General features: G+C 39.8%; 1 protein-coding gene and 1 pseudogene across 9 annotated transcripts in view; both read left to right on the plus strand.

The window, feature by feature from the left end:
• LRRC28 (leucine rich repeat containing 28) overlaps window positions 1-20,402 on the plus strand; it is a 130,632-nt gene continuing 110,230 nt past the window's right edge. For 4 of the 8 annotated variants that reach the window (XR_001888151.1, XR_001888152.1, XM_017886899.1 and 1 more), the window contains exons 1-2: window positions 1-105; window positions 4,441-4,668. Coding sequence is in view for 3 of the 8 variants with exons in the window: in XM_017886899.1 (XP_017742388.1) it covers window positions 4,501-4,668 (168 nt within the window). In the remaining 5 variants the exon portion in view is untranslated. Of the gene's footprint in view, window positions 106-4,440; window positions 4,669-17,570; window positions 17,665-18,648; window positions 18,677-20,402 lie in introns of those variants that run through there. The other 4 variants (XM_017886902.1, XM_017886901.1, XM_017886905.1 and 1 more) reach the window with 4 other exon arrangements.
• Window positions 4,676-8,941, plus strand: LOC108538675 (endoplasmin-like; annotated as a pseudogene). The gene is made up of 2 exons (XR_001888154.1): window positions 4,676-7,070; window positions 7,217-8,941. The product of XR_001888154.1 is annotated as an endoplasmin-like (transcript).

Raw genomic sequence — 20,402 nt, forward strand, 5'->3', positions numbered from 1 at the left:
GCTCCGCCCCGCCCCGCTCGGCTCCCTGCCCCGCCCCGCCCGCCGTCCCCCGCTTGTCTTCCAGCGCCGCTTGCGCTCCGGAGCGCTGGCTCTGCTGGCGCTAAGGTGAGTAGAGCTGTCCGCCTCGTCGGGTGGTTCAAGTGGCAGGGCTTTCTGACCCGGCCCCCGGGGGGGACGCCCCAGACCTGGTCCTGCCAAAGCGTCCGAGTCGCGGCGAGTGGGACAGCGGGGCCGTCCGGGCCTCTGGTGGCCACAGCTGCCGGGTCCTTCTCGCACTCTGCGGCCTGCGGCCCCTGGGACCCGAGAACCCTGATACCGGGTCCGTGAAATTCCTGCTGCTGGGCTCGCTGCTTCCCAACTGTAACGATCTCAGTGGCTGGCTAACTCGGGCGAAACGGCGTGTGTTTTGCCTAAGACTCTGCCAGTGTTTGTTATCACAGAGCTGAGAAAATAGCCATTTACAAATGCTTTTAATGTGTAGCTCATAGTTCTCTCATCTCCAGCGTTAGGAAATTGGAATGCGTATTCTACTAAATTGAGTACGGGCAAGTCAGTCTAAGGGACTCCTTTCTTTCAAAATATTCCTTAATATGTGTGGAATTTTGGTGAGAGGTTTTTGATTTTTTTGTTTTGTTTTTAATAAGATAGATTGGTGTTCACCTGTCAGGAATCTCGTGTGTAGGTGCAGCTGTATACAGCTGATATTAAGTAATACTATTTGCCCTAACTACATAAGAGGTAGTATAACTATACAAGAGGTAGTTTGCTTAACTAGGTTAAGATGTAGTAAAGTGAAATGGAGTAAGAAAATTACCTTGCTAAAGGCTGTGTATGGCCCGTGAATGCATACTGCAAAACTATGAGCATTGTTGATGCTTTATTGTCATTACTGGCAGTTTTAGGATTTCATTTGTTTAGATTTTATCTCCCAAACAGCCTTTGTAGCAATTTTAACAGAGTGTAATGGTGTTGTTGAGGCAGCCAATCCCAGCCAGAACATTCAGAAGGAAAGCCGTCAGGTTACAGGGAATCTCTTACTGAATCTTGCCTCAGTGAGTGTGGTTTTGCATTATAGGGCGGCGGTGCACAGGCTTTGCAGTCAATTCACCTGCGATGGAACTATGGCATGTTACCCTCCGAGAAACTCAGTTTCCTTCTCTGCAAAACGGGCTACATATGTCTATTGCAATACACGGTTGTAAAGATTAGACATCCTTGTGGCATGTAGCAAGCGTATAGGCTCTATCCGTGGTGTTGACATAGGTGGATGAAAAATCAACCTTGCAATGTTCTTCCACATGTCATCAGATATTAGAAGGCTTACTTTAAAATTTTATTTTAAGTTCCTGGATATATGTGCAGAATATGCCGGTTTGTTACATAGGTAAACTTGTGCCTTGGTGATTTACTGCACCTATCAACCCATCACCTAGGGATTAGGAAGAGTTACTTTTAGTTATTGTGCTAGATGCAGGTATGCAAGCCTGAAGAAAACAACACAGTCCCTGCCCTCAGGATTTCTAAATGAAGGGTTTATTTGCAGGCTTTTTGGCTTTATTGACAATAAACAGGTGCAAGGATAAATATTTAAGTGACAAATTGTGAGGAGTCCTACGAAGAAAAAACAAACAGCCAAGTTCCTCTGAAAGAACACCAGGGGAGTACTTTGGGATAGGGAAGTGATTTTTGTTTTTTTTTTAAGACCGAGTCTCTGTCGCCCAGGCTGGAGTGCAGTGGTGCGATCTCGGTTTACTGCAAGCTCTGCCTCGCGGCTTCAAGCGATTCTCCTGCCTCAGCCTCCCGAGTGGCTGGGATTACAGGCACCTGCCACCACACCCAGCTAATTTTTGTATTTTTAGTAGAGATGGGGTTTCGCCAAGTTGGCCAGTCTGTTCTCAAACTCCTCACCTCAGGTGATTCACCCTCCTCGGCCTCCCAGAGTCCTAGGATTACAGGTGTGAGCCACCGCGGCTGGCCTCGGGAAGTGATTTTTATGTTGAAATCTGGAGAATGATGGGAAATTGCTTTCTAGGCTAAGAGGAGAGCAGCAAGTGCTGTTAGGGGTTTGGTAGCTTTAAGGATTGGAAAAACCCAGAAGCTTGGTGAGAAGCCAAGCAGAGTTGCTGGAGAAGTGGGTGGGGGCAGATGGTGAGGCACCTTCAAGGCCTGGTATGGGTTTGATTTTCTGAATAAGAGGTTTCTGAAGGGTTTATTTAGTAAGATGCGTGCTGGAAAGAGTGAGATGTAATTGGATGTACATTTTTAAAGGCCCACTGCTGGGATTAATGAGTTGGAAGTGACTAGAGTGGACACAGGGAGACCGCTAATACAGTTGGCCAGGCAGGGAATGACAGTGGCTTGTGGTTTTGGCAGATGGAGAGATTTGGATGGATTTGAGATGTCTTTGGGAGATGGAAACCACTAGCCTTGTGATAGATTGGAGGTGGTCAGAATATGAGAGGATGGAATCATTCATGACTTCCTGCTGGTGGATGGAGGGGTGGGTCATTTATTGAGATGGGAAAAACTATGGAGATTCGGATTGATGATGAAAATGGAAAGCTCTTTGAATGTGTTAAGTTTGAGATGGTTGTGAGACATCTCAACTGCTAACAGTTTACTAGTTCAGTGAATAATTACCTATAAAGTTTCATTTTCTACACAGAATCATTGATGTTATTTGTAGTCTACTTCCCTTTGCTTTACAGGTAGGAGAATTAAGATGTGGAAAGATATATCTTGTACAAAGTCACATAATATATCTCATAAAATAGGTGTGTAGGTGGAATAAATGTGGGAAAGTATTGGATCCTTATGTTGCTTTGGAAATAGTTAATATTTCATACTTTACCTTTTTATATAAAATGGCAAGTGCTAGCTCATTAGCTAGGAATTAGAATTTGGAAATAATAAAATATAACCAGAAAATTACAGAACTCTTGTTTATTGAAAGCTTATGTTGCTGCATTTTGTACTAATTTGGTATTAATTCCCAGTGAAAATCACTTTCCTTAAGAAAAAAAAATATTGAAAGGTACTTTCCAAGAGAGAGTTGGGAAAAAGTGCTGAGGAAAACAGTCAAATCTTTAAGCAAAGCTCAACTTCTTTGTAGTTGTTTCAGCATTTCCTTAGTATCCTGTGGAATCTTGTGAGTCAGTGTCTGTAAAGAACCCAAACTTTGAAATTCATTGGACCTGGCATCAAACCCTTGCTTTTATCCCTTGTGAATGGTTTGACCTTGGACAAATTACTGAAGCCTTTAGTTTGTTTCTTTTTGTGTTAACTGATGGTGAAGTTTGTTTTAGCTCTGTGCCTAGTGGATAAAATGGCAAATGTTACTTGTGTTCTTGCCCTTGTCGATTTTGGAGCCAGAAGAGAATTTATAATAATCTGCCCTGGACTCAGGCCTTTAAACCAGTACATTAGTTGCTATCTCCTTTCTGTATATTAGGCAACTGGAGACCCAGAGACGTTGTAGTATTATAGAATAATACAGGATTCTTGTTTCCGAGTGCAGTGTTTCTTCTTTCATTGAAATAATTTAAAATAATGAAACTGTGTGGCCCTGGATCTATTTCTTTGATGCCTCTGATAATCCATAAAACTAAAAACAAAGAGGCGAGGCACAGTGGCTCCCACCTGTAATCCCAGCATTTGGGGAGGCTGAGGTGGGAGAATTGCTTGAACTCAGGAGTTTGAGACTAGCCTGGGCAACACAGTGAGACCCCCATCTCTACAAACAAATAATTTGCTGAGTGTGGTGGTGCTGCCTATAGTACCAGCTACTTGGGAGGCTGAGGTGGGAGGATCACTTGAGCCCAGAAGTTGAGGCTACAGTGAGCTATGATTGAGCCACTGCAGCCTAGCCTGGGCAACAGAGTGAGACCCTGTCTCTAAAAACAAAATAAGAAGAAAGAAAAGAATAAAGAGATAAAGAAAAAAATCAGAATATAGGACAATATTTACATACTAGGAAGTGAAGAAAATGAAGCTATTAATGCTCTAGATATAAATAATATATATTTTAATATTTTTGAAGTACCTTACGCTAAATACAAAATGAGGTAGTTCATAAAAGAAATGGGGTTTGCTGCATTTGATTTTAAGCTTCTCCTTTGGTTGCATGTTATGAAACTGGTCACTGTTTTCTTAGACAAGGGTTCCTATCTCAAGTGCAAAACTATTTTTTCCATTAGGACTATTTCTAATAAGTAATAAATATTGCTTAATCAGAGTATTTTTATTAATTGTTATTCATTTTAATCTCCTCCTAAATATGTGTGACAATTTTAGTTGTTATGAAAATAAAATGTAGGATTGAATGTATTAATGTAATTATCTTTTTCAGTGTCTTCAAGAAGCTCTGGGTGCTAACTGGTTTATGTGGCAATGCTTGTAAAAAAATCTTATAATGAATAAATTTTCTTGTTCTCTTTATAGAAATGGACCAATTTTGACAAGATATAGTGCTGCAGTGTGCCTGATGGGATATATTCAGTCATGGCATCCGAACTTTGTAAGACGATCTCTGTGGCAAGGCTGGAAAAGCACAAGAATTTGTTCTTAAATTATAGGAATCTGCACCATTTTCCATTGGAGTTACTGAAAGATGAGGGACTGCAGTACTTGGAGAGACTCTATATGAAAAGGAACTCCCTGACAACCTTGGTACAGTATTATATTACACTACAAAAAATTATTTATACGTGTGGTCCTGATCAAGATACATTTACATACCCTAAGGCATTCAGACCAAGACTTATATCCCCTGTTGTTATATATACGGTTAATATAAATGCAGACACAGGGGTTTCTCATTGGCTATGAATTTGTTATCCAAGTTCGTGCAGTTATGAAGTTGCAAGGGAAGTTGTGAAGGAAAGCAAAATATTCACTCATGTATGACTTATCAAATTAGTACCCATTAAGAAACCCATCTTCATTTAGCATGTGCTTCTGTCCTGACTTGTAATTTGTTTGTATGTTAAGCTTCTCAGGTGATTCTTGGATATTACAGCATTCACCAGACCAGTTAAAAAGTAAACAAGAGAAAGACCAACAATGCTTTTGAGATACAGGTATTAAAGGGAGAATGATTTGAAAATTAAAGCATTAAGAGAGGCACTAGGGAAGCTTAATGTAACTTTTGAGTGTTTTGAAAACAAAACCTTTATGATTGCCCTGTGAAAATCAAATGACTTTGAATTGGGCTAGCATACAATTTTTTGGAAAAAATTTTGCCACAAAGGCAACATTTAATTTGCTCTTTTATGTTCTAAGAATAAGCACATAGTTTTCATTATAATCTGAATTGTATTACATATAAGATAAACTAAAAGTTTTTCAAAAGAATGTCCAAATCAAGCCTTTTATTCCTACTATTTATTGTAAAACTTGGACTCTGTATTAAATGGATTTACTTTGTATGGCCTTTTCTGGTTATCACTTAACCTTATTTGAATCTTGTTCTTGAATTCTAGTTCTTACTCATTTTAGATGATTTATGAAATTTTGCTACTTTGTGAATTCACCCATTCTTCATTCCCTTCGCTATATTGGACTTTGCTAAATATCTGGAAAGTGTATCTTATTGGCTTCATGTATATGGCATGTTTTCCAGGAAAAGTTTTATTTAATCTGTGTACAATACCTGTAGTGGGTAGAAAGCATTGTAAAATTAGTTTATCTTTGCTCTGTCTGGAAGTAAATAGATTAAGTATGTTTTGTTCTTTTGTGATTAGCATATTGGCATATATGTTGAATGCCTACTTATATTTCTGAAATTAGATTTTTCAGTTTTCCAACTTGGAAAATCTATACGCAGTTATAGGAATCCTTTTTTGCAAAGTCATCATCCCATGATATGAAACCATACTAGTATTTTTTTAACCCTTTAAAGAGAAGTGGTATAAGAAATATTTTGACAAGGATTATAGCCTAGATTTTCCCATGTTTGCTCTTTATGTATAAAGAAAAATTTGTGAGTGGATTACTTATTAACTATCTGCCATAGCCCAATGGGGTAGACTTTGTTCAGAGAATTTACCTTTGCTTATAAAAGTCAAATTTGTGGGTGGACCATGCGGCTGGAGGTGTGACTATCAACACAGGAGTGAGAGGGTGGAGGCAGCTCTTGCGGTCGAAAGGGACTTGAGACTCACCAGCCGCACGCCATGAAGGCCCTGTGGGTGCTGGGCCTCTGCCATGTCCTGCTGACCTTCGGGTCGGTCAGAGCTGATGATGAAGTTGATGTGGATGGTACAGTAGAAGAGGATCTGGGTAAAAGTAGAGAAGGTTCAAGGACAGATGATGAAGTAGTACAGAGAGAGGAAGAAGCTATTCAGTTGAATGAATTAAATGCATCATAAATAAGAGTCCGAAAAGTTTGCCTTCCAAGCTGAAGTTAACAGAATGATGAAACTTATCATCAATTCATTGTATGAAAATAAAGAGATTTTCCTGAGAGAACTGATTCTGAGGCTTTAGATAAGATAAGGCTAATATCACTGACTGATGAAAATGCTCTTTCTGGAAATGAGGAACTAACAGTCAAAATTAAGTGTGATAAGGTGAAGAACCTGGTGCGTGTCACAGACACTGGTGTAGGAATGACCAGAGAAGAGTTGGTTAAAAACTTTGGTACCATTATCTGGGACAAACGAGTTTTTAAACAAAATGACTGAAGCACAGGAAGATGGCCAGTCAGCTTCCTGAATTGATTGGCCAGTTTGGCGTCGGTTTCTATTCCACCTTCCTTGTAGCTGATAAGGTTATTGTCACTTCAAACACAACAATGATACCTAGGACATCTGGGAGTCCAACTTCAGTGAATATTCTGTAATTGCTGACTCAAGAGGAGACACTCTAGGACGGGGAACGACAATTACCCTTGTCTTAAAAGAAAAAGCATTTGATTACCTTGAATTGGATACAATTAAAATCTTATCAAAATATTCACAGTTCATAAACCTTCCTATTTATGTATGGAGCAGCAAGACTGAAACAGTTGAGGAGCCCATGAAGGAAGAAGCAGCAATAAAAGAAGAGAAAGAAGAATCTTGTGATGAGCTGTAGTAGAGGAGGAGGAGGAGGAGGAGGAAGAAGAAGAAGAAGAAGAAGAAGAAGAAGAAGAAGAAGAAGAAGAAGAAGAAGAAGAAGAAGAGGAGGAGGAAGAAGAAGAAGAGGAGGAGGAGGAAGGGGGAAGGAGGGGAAGGAGGGGGAAGGAGGAAGAAGAGGAGGAGAAAAGAAACCAAAGACTAAAAAAGTTGAAAAAACTGTCTGTGAATGGGAACTTATGAATGATATCAAACCAATATGGCAGAGACCATCCAAAGAAGTAGAAGATGAATACAAAGCTTTCTGCAAATCATTTTCAAAGGAAAGTGATGACACTGTGGCTTATATTCACTTTACTGCTGAAGGGGAAGTTACCTTCAAATCAATTTCATTTGTACCCACATTTGTTCCACATGGCCTATTTGACGAATATGGATCTAAAAAGAGCAATTACATTAAGCTCTATGTGCGCTGTGTATTCATCACAGATGACTTCCATGATATGATGCCTTAAGTACGTTAATTTTGTCAAGGGTATGGTGGACTCAGATAGTCTCTCTTTGAATGTTTCCTGCAAGACTCTTCAGCAACATAAACTGCTTAAGGTGATTAGGAAGAAACTTGTCTGTAAAACTCTGCGCATGATCAAGAAGATTGCTGATGAGAAATACAATGATACTTTTTGGAAAGAATTTGGTACCAACATTAAGCTTGGCGTGATTGAAGACCACTCGAATCGAACACGTCTTGCTAAACTCCTTAGGTTCCAGTTTTCTCATCATCCAACTGACATTGCTAGCCTACAACAGTATGTGGAAAGAATGAAGGAAAAACGAGACAAAATCTACCTCATGGCTGGGTCCAGCAGAAAAGAGGCTGAATCTTCTCCATTTGTTTAGTGACTTCTGAAAAAGGGCTATGAAGTTATTTACCTCACAGAACCTGTGGATGAATACTGCATTCAGGCCCTTCCCGAATTTGATGGGAAGAAGTTCCAGAATGTTGCCAAGGAAGGAGTGAAGTTTGATGAAAGTGAGAAAACTAAGGAGAGTCATGAAGCCGTAGAGAAAGAATTTGAGTCTCTGCTCAATTGGATGAAAGATAAAGCCCTTAAGGACAAGATTGAAAAGGCTGTGGTATCTCAGTGCCTGACAGAATCTCCATGTGCTTTGGTGGCCAGCCAGTATGGGTGGTCTGGCAACATGGAGAGAATCATGAAAGCACAAGCGTACCAAACGGGCAAGGACATCTCTACAAATTACCATGCGAGTCAGAAGAAAACATTTGAAATTAATCCCAGACATCCGCTGATCAGAGACATGCTTCAACGAATTAAGGAAGATGAAGATGATAAAACAGTTTTGGTTCTTGCTGTGGTTTTGTTTGAAACAGCAATGCTCCAGTCAGGATATCTTTTACCAGACACTAAAGCATATGGACATAGAATAGAAAGAATGCCTCGCCTCAGTTTGAACATTGATCCTGTTGCAAAGATGGAAGAACCCAAAGAAGAACCTGAGGAGACAACAGAAGACGCAGAGCAAGACAAAGACAAAGACATGGATGTGGGAACAGATGAAGATGAACAAGAAACAGCAAAGGAATCTACAGCTGAAAAAGATGAATTGTAAATTATACTCTCACCGTTTGGATCCTGTGTGGAGAGGGAATGTGAAATTTAAGTCATTTCTTTTTGGAGAGACTTGTTTTAGATGCACCCCACCAGTCCCCTTCTCCCTGCACTGTTAAATGTGGGATTATCGGTTACAGGAAGAAGTAGGTTTTTTAGTTGAATTTTTTTAACATACCTTATTTGTACTGTTTAACTGACTATTCTTGATGTAAGATCTTGTCATGTGTATAAAAATAAAAAAGATTTCCCCCACACCAAAAGTTAAACTTTTGGTCTTGTCATAGTTTCTCAGCTTCAGTTTTTTATTTATGAAAATAAGAATCTACTGCCCAGTAAATTGATGTTTATAATAGCTCATGGTAATACATTTTATTTCTCTGCAACCTTTTTAATCATCAAAGATTACATTGTTGTATATGTTTATAATGATGTATGTATTTTACTTTAATTGTTTTCTCTTAGCTGGAATATTTGATTTATGTATATCAAAGAACTTTGTAAACTATAAAGTGCTGTACAGATATGAGGAGACGGTGGGAATAGTAGCAGTCATCCCAAGGCCTGCCCATTGCCTGATTATATCAGATACATGACAGCTTACAGCACGGTTTTTGAAAACAGGTAAAACATTACTTTTCCTAGAGTGCTCAAAACTAGTAGTGATTCTTAGGGCTTTTGGAATATTTGCTGATGTTAAAATATAGTTCCTAAAAGAGAGTAATATGTGCAATTTTATTTATAACTGCAATACTGTCCAAAACTGGGGAAAACATTATTGAAAATATATAGTATCTCGAATATATTATTGCTTAATTGGCCTTTTACTTACAGATTTTAAACAAGCTTGGGAATCTGTCAGTCACTTCCATGTTCATGTTGTTTTAGTGTTTCTTAACATTGTTTTTTTTGTTTCCTGTTTACATTTTTGTATGTGTGTTAAATGCCTTCTCTCAGCATTTTCCTCCTTTCCTCTCCCACCCCTCAGCATATTAGGCTTCTTGCTGAGAAGAGAAGTTGTCGCTAATACACAACCTCTACCCTTCTCCCTTTTGCCCCTCAGTTGCTCAGAGCCATGTAGTGGGCTTGTATTTGTAGGATGATTGCATGGCAAAAGTCCAGAACTTGGCGAATGCTCATATTTAGAACTAAAGCACAAGAAAAAGCCTTTCTGCACATTTGAAAGAATAAACTTTGCAATTACAAAACTGGTATATGCCCTTATGTCAAACAACATAGAGGAGTATCTGGAAAGCAATCCTCTCTTTTTCCAGTTTGTGAAGCAACCAACATAAATAGTTGGATTGTATCCTCTGCTTTGGTTCATTCATGCTGCCATAACAAAACACCATAAAATCAGTGGCTTATAAACAAATATATTTCTTATTGCTCTGGAGGTGGGGAAGTACAAGATCAGGGTGCTAGCAGATTCGGTGTCTGGTGAGGTCTCTCTTACTGGATCGTAGATGGTGCCTTCTTGCTGTGTTCTCACATGGTGGAAGGGGTCAAGGGTCTCTCCCCGACCTCTTTTAAAGGACACTGATTCCATTCATAAGGGCTCTGCTGTCATAATCTAATTGCCTCCCAAAGGTCCCACCTCTTTTTTTAATTTTTATTTTATTTTTATTTTTTGAGATGGAGTTTCACTCTTGTTGCCCAGGCTGGAGTGCAACAGCTCTATCTCGGCTCACGGCAACCTCTGCCTCCCGGATTTAAGTGATTCTCCTGCCTCAGCCTCCCAAGTCGCTTGGATTACAGGCATGCGCCACCACGCCCAGCTAATTTTGTAATTTTAGTAGAGATGGGGTTTCTCCATGTTGGTCAGGCTAGTCTTGAACTCCCGACCTCAGGTGACCCACCCACCTCGGCCTGCCAAAGTACTAGGATTGCAGGCATGAGCCACCATGCCCAGCTGGTCCCACCTTCTAACACATCATCATCATGGGGTTTAGAATTTTAATGTATGAATTTGGGGAAACACAAACATTCAGACTATACCACCTTCCACCTCCTTGCTTGTGTTTATGTAATTATATATATATTCTGTTTGTATTTTTCCTTTTTTAATAACAAAAATAAAATACATATTTCTCTGGAAGTCTCTTTTTTCATTTCATGCTATTCTCATTCCACTAACCTCTAGGCCAGTAGATATATGTACATTCTTGTATGTATATGTATGTTTATATTTAGGATAGCCTAAAAAGTAGGATTGTTGGACTAAAGGGTAGACATGTTTTATATTTCAAAATACTTTTGGCCAGTCATGGTGGCTCATGCCTGTAATCTTAGCACTTTGGGAGGCCAAGGCGGGCAGATCACTTGAAGCTAGGAGTTTGAGACCAGGCTGGCCAACATGGTGAAACCCCGTCTCTACCAAAAATACAAACATTAGCTAGGCATGGTGGTGCACGTCTGTAGTCCCAGCTACTCGGGAGGCTGAGGCAGGAGAATCACTTGAACCTGCAAGGTTGAGTTTGCAGTAAGCTGAGGTTATGCCACTGCACTCCAGCCTGGGCAACAGAGTGAGACTTGGTCTCAAAAAAACTTTTTTTAAAGCAATATTTGATTAATCATTTATTTGTATAGCTGAGAAACCTTAAAACTTTTTGTTTTGTTTTGAGACAGGGTCTTGCTCTGTTGCCCAGGCTGGAGTACAGTGGCGTGATCCTGACTCAATGCAGCCCTGACCTCCTGAGCTCAAATGAGCTTCCTGCCTCAGCTTCCTGAGTAGCTGGGACTACAAGCACACACCACCACACCATACACAGCTAAGTTTTACAACTTTTTATAGAGATGGGGTCTTGCTGTGTTGCTCAGGCTGATCTCGAACTCCTGGGCTCAAGTGATTCTCTCGCCTTAGCCTCCCAAAGTGCTGAGATTACAGAGAGCCACTGTGCCTGGCCAGAACTTTCTTTTTAAACATAAGCTGGTTTATATTGAAATCTAGTTACATAGTTGATAGGTGAACAAGAAGTAGTTGTGGGGGCTGGGTGCAGTGGCTCATGCCTATAACCCTAGCATCATTCAATTAGTGTGGATTTGTTGAGTACTTACTGTGTACCCATCATTCTTCAAGACATTGACGATAGATATGTCATGGAACAGCTGCTTCTTCTCATGGAATTTTCATTTGTTGGCATTCAAGTTTAAGGGAAAAAGATGAACTAAGACTCAGTGGCACAATGTTCGAGGGACAAGTCTACATACCTGTTTCGCTTGCCTTGAGCAGTGGTTTTATAGGTTCTATTGGAAGTAAAAGCTCAGGGCCACAAAGAAAACGAGCACTCAGAGAATTTCTCAGCAAGGCCAATTTTCTTCTGTGGAAGGGTGTTGCTCATAGGCTTAGCCACCACGAGAACACACAGAACAAAGGAGAACAACGCAGATTCTGTCCTGTGTCTTTCCCTAATTGGCTGAGGTTGGACCACACAATCTAAACTAGTCCCAATTGGCTAAACATTTAAACTTTCTTAGACAAGGTAGGCACGTGATAGAGGAGAGAGGGAGGGGAGGAAGGGGTCACCTACAGGTGACTAGAAAGCTAACCTATTTCCACATAAGGAAACAGGGCTGTGGCATGTCTAGGCATATTTAGACAGGTTAAAGCTCAGCAAAAGGATGAAGTGGGGGCTGGAACTTGGAATAAATAACAGGGGAACTGGACAAACTGTTTGAAGAGGAACCTAGCTGTATCTAACAGTTCCACAGAACCTCAGGTTTACTGAGCAGTGCTGAGGTGGGGACCGAGCGATAGTCTATCTCCACTTAAGCGGAAGCAGCTTTTCTTTTGTTCGAGTATTGATGTTCTCTATGGAAACCCCCACATAGATGGGATATGCAGAGAGGACCTCTAGTAAACAGATGGGTAGATAGGTCTTGAAGTTTGGCTGTGATATGGGATGGGCATAGTGGGAGGGAATTTGACAACAAAGGAGATTTTTCTTCTATTCTTCCCTTTTATTTTCCCTTTCCTTTCCCCCCTCTCTTCTGTTTTCTAAGAGGACAAAGTAAATGCTGATAGGAAGTTCCCATTAGACAGGAGTTGAACCTCTGGAAAAAGGGAATAATTAAAAGTCCAAGTTTGCTAAGAATGGGCTCCAGAGTACACATGGAAGGATTGACCTTGGGAATATATCCTTTCCTCCTTTGTAAAAGTAAAGAAAGGGAGGACAGGTGGAAAGACAGATGTACACTGAGGGAGAGAGAGGCAGTTGAGAGAGTTTTTATCTGATGCGTTTACCAGGTCAGACCATCTGCTTGGGAATGAACATTTGGGGAGAGGGCAGGTTGGAAGAGTCACATGGCAGTTTGGCTAGAGAAAGATAGAATTGTTGGGTGTTATTTATAAGCAGTTGGTGATTAAGCTTATGGTGGAATCTTCTGCTTGTTTAGGGAACTTTCTCTTGCTCTACTCAGCTGTCTGAGGTATGGAGAAGGAAGACTGTGGCATTCATACAGATTTAGGTTTTTGCCAGGTGGGTGCAGTACAAGTACAGAGAGACTTAAGGTTTAGGATTTGGCCAAGAGAGTGATATAACATGAAATCTGAGCTGGATTGGAGACAAATAAAGGAAGAGTGAATACGGAGAATGGAGGTGGGCCAAAGTACCCATTGAAGTTGAAGAACTGCTGTATTGGGTAAGCCATCTGGGATATGGGACATTTTGGTGGCAGAAAAAGACTGTGGTCATGGAGAAGTTTCTGATGATGACACGGTCTGAATGTGCAAGGTGGAGGGGGCTGAGGTGGGCCTTACAACCTTCCCTGCTTTGGTACCTGTGGTCTTTGTAAGTAGGAGAAGGAATATAGCTTGGAAGCAACAATCACCAGTCCTTTCTAAAATTCTGAAGTTCCTCAAGGGAGGAAATTAGTAGTGGGAGCATTTCAGGGCTGCAGTCCCGGGAAGTGGCTGTTTCATGGTTTGGTAGCACAACTCAGGACTGAGAGGTAAGAGATCAAAGTCCTATGGCTTAACCTCTTTGGACCTCAGTTCCTTTATTTACAATAAAAAAGGCCACAAGAGACTTTGAGGAAAGTATAAAATCTCAACCTGGAAGCAAAATCACTTAATGAATCTGTCAACTTCTTTTCTTAATGGAACAGTTGGCCTTCCTGAGGAAATGAAAGAGTAACTTGCCCAAATACTGATAGAGCTTTTACTACTTGCTTATTTTGTAAATATGAATGGACAAGAAAGAGGTATTTTTTTTTTTTTTTTTTTTTTTTTTTTTTTTTTTTTTGAGACGGAGTCTCACTCTCGCCCAGGCTGGAATGCAGTGGCGCGATCTCGGCTCACTATAAGCTCCGCCTTCTAGGTTCATGCCATTCTCCTGCCTCAGCCTCCTGAGTAGCTGGGACTACAGGCACCTGCCACCACGCCCGGCTAAGTTTTTTTTGTGTTTTTAGTAGAGTCGGGGTTTCACCATGTTAGCCAGGATGGTCTTGATCTCCTGACCTTGTGATGCGTCCGCCTCGGCCTCCCAAAGTGCTGGGATTACAGGCATGAGCCACCGTGCCCAGCCAGAGGTATCCAAATTTTAATGAAAGAGAGAGTTTGGCTTATAGCTAAGCAACAGGAGTAGATGGATCCTGATTAAGCGGTTAATTTATGCAACAAGAGATAATTTAACTTAAAAATTATATTCCACCAAGTGAAGGAAAGAGAGGTCTGTCAATCGTATTCCTGAATTGGGCTGGGAAATGAGACAGAGATGTTTTTTCTTTCCTATTAGCCCAGGAGAAAAACATTTTGAGACGGAGTCTCACTCTCGCCCAGGCTGGAATGCAGTGGCGCGATCTCGGCTCACTATAAGCTCCGCCTTCTAGGTTCATGCCATTCTCCTGCCTCAGCCTCCTGAGTAGCTGGGACTACAGGCACCTGCCACCACGCCCGGCTAAGTTTTTTTTGTGTTTTAGTAGAGTCGGGGTTTCACCATGTTAGCCAGGATGGTCTTGATCTCCTGACCTTGTGATGCGTCCGCCTCGGCCTCCCAAAGTGCTGGGATTACAGGCATGAGCCACCGTGCCCAGCCAGAGGTATCCAAATTTTAATGAAAGAGAGAGTTTGGCTTATAGCTAAGCAACAGGAGTAGATGGATCCTGATTAAGCGGTTAATTTATGCAACAAGAGATAATTTAACTTAAAAATTATATTCCACCAAGTGAAGGAAAGAGAGGTCTGTCAATCGTATTCCTGAATTGGGCTGGGAAATGAGACAGAGATGTTTTTTCTTTCCTATTAGCCCAGGAGAAAAACATTCCTGACTTTCTGCTTCAAATATGAACAGGCAAATGGAAAAGAATACAGATAGCAAAAACACATAAAAAGATGCACAACTTGGCCGGGCGCGGTAACTCAAGCCTGTAATCCCAGGACTTTGGGAGGCCGAGACGGGTGGATCACGAGGTCAGGAGATCAAGACCATCCTGGCTAACATGGTGAAACCCTGTCTGTACTAAAAAAAATACAAAACACTAGCCGGGCATGGTGGCGGGCGCCTGTAGTCCCAGCTACTCGGGAGGCTGAGGCAGGAGAATGGCGTAAACCTGGGAGGCGGAGCTTGCAGTGAGCTGAGATCCGGCCACTGCACTCCAGCCTGGGCTACAGAGAGAGACTCAGTCTCAAAAAAAAAAAAAAAAAAAAAAATCCCCAATTTTAGGGGAAGGGAAAAAACGCTAATCATTTTTACCTATCAGATTGGCAAAGATTAACACCTAGCCAGGCATCGAGGCATACCAGCTACTTGGCTGAGATGGGAGGATCATGTGAGCCCAGGAGTTTGAAACCAGCCTGGGCAACACAGTAAGACCTTGTCTCAAAAAAAAAAAAAAAAAAAAAAAAAGATTAACACCTAGTGTTAAGGATAATTAATACCCAGTGTTGGGTACAGTTGGGAGAAGATACTGTCACATACTCTTAATGGAAATTAATCTTTTTGTTGGGTGGTTGGGCCATGTCTAGCAAAACTGTACATGGATATGTGTTTGAATCGGCATTTTCACTTGCAAGAATCTACCCAATAGAAAAGTCTGGTGAACAAGAATGTTCATCACAGAATTGAATATGATGAAAAATTGTTGAAACCTCAATATTCATCAATATTGGATTAGTTAAAATCTGATAGCAGCTAGCACTGTTTGAGTCTGTACCAAGTGCTCAGTTTTAAGCAAATGGCATGTATTATTTAATCCTCAGGACAATCCTATGATATAGGCACTATTATCCTTATTTTATAGACAAGTAAACTAAGGCATAGAAAGTACATCAAACTGATAGTGATTACAGTTGTAGATGGGTGGAGAGTGTGAGGATAGGGGTGAAGGCTGAAAGAAACAGAGCCTTACTTAAGTGTTTACAGGAAAAGGGAAAGCCCTACTAGTAAGTTTGGTTTATATTAGTTTCAGTAAATATTTATTTTTATAGTTCAGAGTCAGTTAAAATAAGATGGTTAGAATACAGTACCACTAAGGTTTTATCAAGCTTTCTAATCAGTGAGTCTAAATATTTTGATTTACAGTGATGCATATGTTTATGCCTTATTGACATAGATGACTCTCTTAGCTGGTGGCTAGATGAGAGTGAGAGAGGCTGATGGCTAGGAAAGTCACAACTATATCTGCCACCCCCCCACTTGAATTTGGTAATAGTAGGATCTGGATCAAATAAGGATCAGAACACCGTAAGGGGAAAAACAGTAAGTTAAAGAGATGGCCTAAAAGAGCATCATACAGCCAAGTGCGGTAGGAAAAACGGAGCGGGAATGAAGTTTTGTTGTTGGTTTGGTTCATTTTGAATTCCAGAGCAAGGACTTCTTGTTTTTCTCCAGTCTGTTGGATCCTTGCAGCTTGAACTGCTGCTAGGATGCAGGACCTCCATAATTGCCATGATTGTACTGTTCTTGAGCTGGCTCTGTATAAAAGCATCTCTGTTTTTTAAATTGACTGTGGAAATATGTGAGTATATTAAATAGTAAAGCATTCTAATGGTCTGTTAGTGTTTTAGTGTTTGTATGTAATATGTGGTACTGTTCTGGAAAACAGCCATTACATTTATCCTGTCTTCATAATACACATGTGCCTGAAAATTAAGTTTTGTTACAACAACTTATTTTCCTGTTGAATTTTCAGAGTTAGAAGCTTTTCTGTCATTGTTACCGCTTCCTTGTCAGTAATGTGGAACAGTGACTTCTTGTCAAATAATTAAGAAACTCAAGCCTCTCATACGTCATAAAGACTTTCATTTTTCAGGAAAATGAATGTCTGTTCCATAACTCTATTTATGGAGTCATAGGATTTTAAAGCTAGAAGCTTTATTGATAATGTAGATAATTTTTCTTTCTGAAGAAACTAAGAAGAGGATAATGGTTGGTCCTAAAGTCACTTTTATGGCTTTTCAGTGCAAAAATAAGGTCTCCTAATTTGTGGTCCAGTTAGTTTTGCTTCATTTTAATTCTGTAGATATTTATTGATAACCTCTTCCTAGTCTAGCACCACCATGCTGTTAAAATTTAACCATGTTTATCCACTGTATAGAAATTAAGTGCTGCAATGTTAAGTGAATTTTCCCAGTTAATTTTTGTAAAGCCTGTGTCTGAGTTTTCCTGTGAATAAAAGTCTAGCTTACTAGAAATATTTTTAAAACATGTATCATTCTTTGTTTTTTAAATAAAATATAGGGAGCCTGACTTAGCATATACCCTGTAATTTGTAGTTTCTGCCTAGGGAATTAGGAGGGGGACAGTTTAGAAAGAGGTGGCAGGGCTAGGGGTCTTTTCCTTAGAACAGACCATTTTCTTGTATACTTAAAGGGTGTTATTTGCAAGCAAAAGACTCAAAACCATTGGTATATGTATGTTTCCACAAGTTTAAATTCATTTTTCAGGCATTCACTATAATGAGGCACCTGTGTACTAGAAGTGAGACGCCAGTGTCTAAATGTTAGTCCCATCGAATCAGTCAACAAATACATACGTTATGTAAGTAAGGCACTTGTACACTGATCTTGGAACATGCTCCCCACCCCACCCCCCCAAACCAAACAGTTATGTCATAAACTTACAGAATTGTTCAAGCTAGGCATAATCTTAAATCATTGATCTGGCTTAATGGGAATGTGTTTGGTATTCTATTTTTGTGTGTATTTTATATTGCTTTGAAAATTTCATTTATAAAGTCATACTTATGGCATGTTTATTAAATAGGATTTTAAAAAATAAAAGCTAGGTAAGACTCTTGATGCTTATAACCTCCAACCCTTGTGTTCTGACATTTATATAACTTTCGGTTTAACAGTATTTTTAAGATAAACAGCTTCAAGAGGCATTGCGCAATTTTTTTGAGCCTGTTTTTTTCTTTGAAAATCTTTCTTGGCAATAAATTTCTATCAAATTCAGAAACATTTATTTTTGTAAATGTACTGGGATGGTAAGTGTTTTTTTATTTTTGAGCTCATTCTGTAAGTTTTTGCTAAGTTAAAAATGTCAGTCTTGATGTTTGCTTTATGTTTTTTGCCAGAAAACATTTGCAGTTTTGAAGGTACTTAAAATATTTTCGTTTACATTTCTTAAGATGACAATTTTAATCTCTATAAATGCTAAGCAAATACTTTCATTTATTTCTAAGAAAAATAATCTAAAACATTTATCATTCATATAGTTAAGTAGTTATTCTTTATGTTTTATATTTGAAAGAGCTGAGTTTAAGTGAAAAATCAGTAGTGAATATAAAGATATGAATTCTGCACACTTTACCAGCCACATGTGCTATTAACTTTTTTTTTCTTTGGAGACAGTGTTTCACCCAGGCTGAAGTACTATGGCACGAACTCAGCTCACCTCCGCCTCCCGGGTTCAAGTGATTCTCCTGCCTCAGCCTCTCGAGTAGCTGAGATTACAGGCACCCGCCACCACGCCTGGCTAATTTTTGTGTTTTTAGTAGAGACGGGGTTTCACCATGTTGGCCGCGCTGGTCTTGAACTCCTGACCTCAGGTGATCCACTTCCCTCAGCCTCCCAAAGTGTTAGGATTACAGACGTGAGCCACCATGCCTGGCCTTAACATTTAAATTAAAGTGAAATAATATTAAAACTTCAGTTCCTCCATCACATAACCACATTTTAATTGCTTCATAGCCACATGTGGCTAGTGTCTGCCATATTGGACAGCACAGATAGAGAATGTTTCCATCATGGCAGAGAGAGAAACAAAGGAAAATGAGTAATAATTATGAAGTGAGTCAAGAGACAAAGGTAATGGTAACTAGGACCCTGAAGGCATTTATGCTACTGCGGAAGAAGAAAGAATGCTGGTTCCCTCGTTCTGTACCATTAGCCTGCTAGGGTTTCCAATTCCTCTGTTGATAAATATTGCTCTATGACATATATACAAATGGAGGGAAATACTGGAGAAGGAATGCACAAGTTGAAAAGAGGTCTACCACAATTTTAAAAAATCTGGACATGTGGTATTTAACTCATGCCGTGTACCTGCTCAGAAGCAATAACATCAAATTATTGATCCAACTAAAAAGTTTGTTAAGTGTGTTAAGTTGTTCACTTAACAATGAAGTACTTTTTATTCCTTCAGTACCAAAACTTCATTAACTTTTAAAAAATGAAAACCAATTTATTGGGGTGAAACTGACGTAACATAAAATTAATCCTATTGAATTGAACAGTAGGATTCAGTACATTCACCGTGTATGCAGCCGCCTCTGTCTAGTTCCAAACATTTCATTCACTCCAGAGTAAAACCCCTCACCCATTAAGCAGTTTCTCCCCATTCCCTCGCCCCCACCCTCAGCTCCCACACCCAGCCCTGGTAACCAGCAATCTGTTTTCTCTCTGGGTTAACTCTAGATATTTTATATAAATGGGATCACAAAATATGAAACTTTGTGTATCTGGCTTCTTTCACTTAGCAAAGTGTTTCCAAGGTTTATCCAAGTTTTAGCATAAGTCTCTACTTCATATTTTTGTGTGTGTGTGTGGTTCAGTAGGATCCCATTGTATGGCTATACCACCGTTTGTTTACCCATTCATCTACTGATGGACATTTGGGCTATTTCCACCTTTTAGCTATTGTGAGTAGTGCAGTTATGAACATGAATGTACATGTTAAAGTACCTGTTTTCAGTTCGTTTAGGTATATAAATAAGAGAGGAATTTCAGGGTCGTATGATAATTTTATGCTTAATTTTTTGAGAAACCACAAAACTTTTCCACAGTGACTGAGCCATTTTACATTACCGCCAGCAATGCACAATGGTTCCAGTTTCTCCACATCCTTGCCGACACTTGTTATTTTCCATTTTTTGTTAGTGTTACAGCTGTCTTAGTGGGCTCACTACACCTCATTGTAGTTTTGATTTGCATTTCCCTAATGCTAGCATCTTTACATGTGCTCTTTGGACATTTGCATATCTTCTTGGGTGAAATGTCTGTTCAGATCCTTTGCCCATTTTTTAATTGAGTTGTCATTTTGTTGTTGAATTGTAAGGGTTCTTTTTATAGTCTGAATGCTAGACCCTTACCAGATACATGATTTGTAAGTATTTTCTCCCATTCCGTAGGTTGTGTTTTTTACTTTCTTGTAATGTCCTGTAATGCACACAAGTTTTTATGTTTTGATGACATCCACTGTATCTTTTTTTTTTTTTTTTTTTTTTTTTTTTTTTTTTTTTTTTTTTTTGGGGGTGGTCTCCTTTTTTTCCCGGG

This window comes from Rhinopithecus bieti, unplaced genomic scaffold (genome assembly GCF_001698545.2).
Source record: "Rhinopithecus bieti isolate Rb0 unplaced genomic scaffold, ASM169854v2 scaffold_15821, whole genome shotgun sequence".
Lineage (NCBI taxonomy): Eukaryota > Metazoa > Chordata > Mammalia > Primates > Cercopithecidae > Rhinopithecus > Rhinopithecus bieti.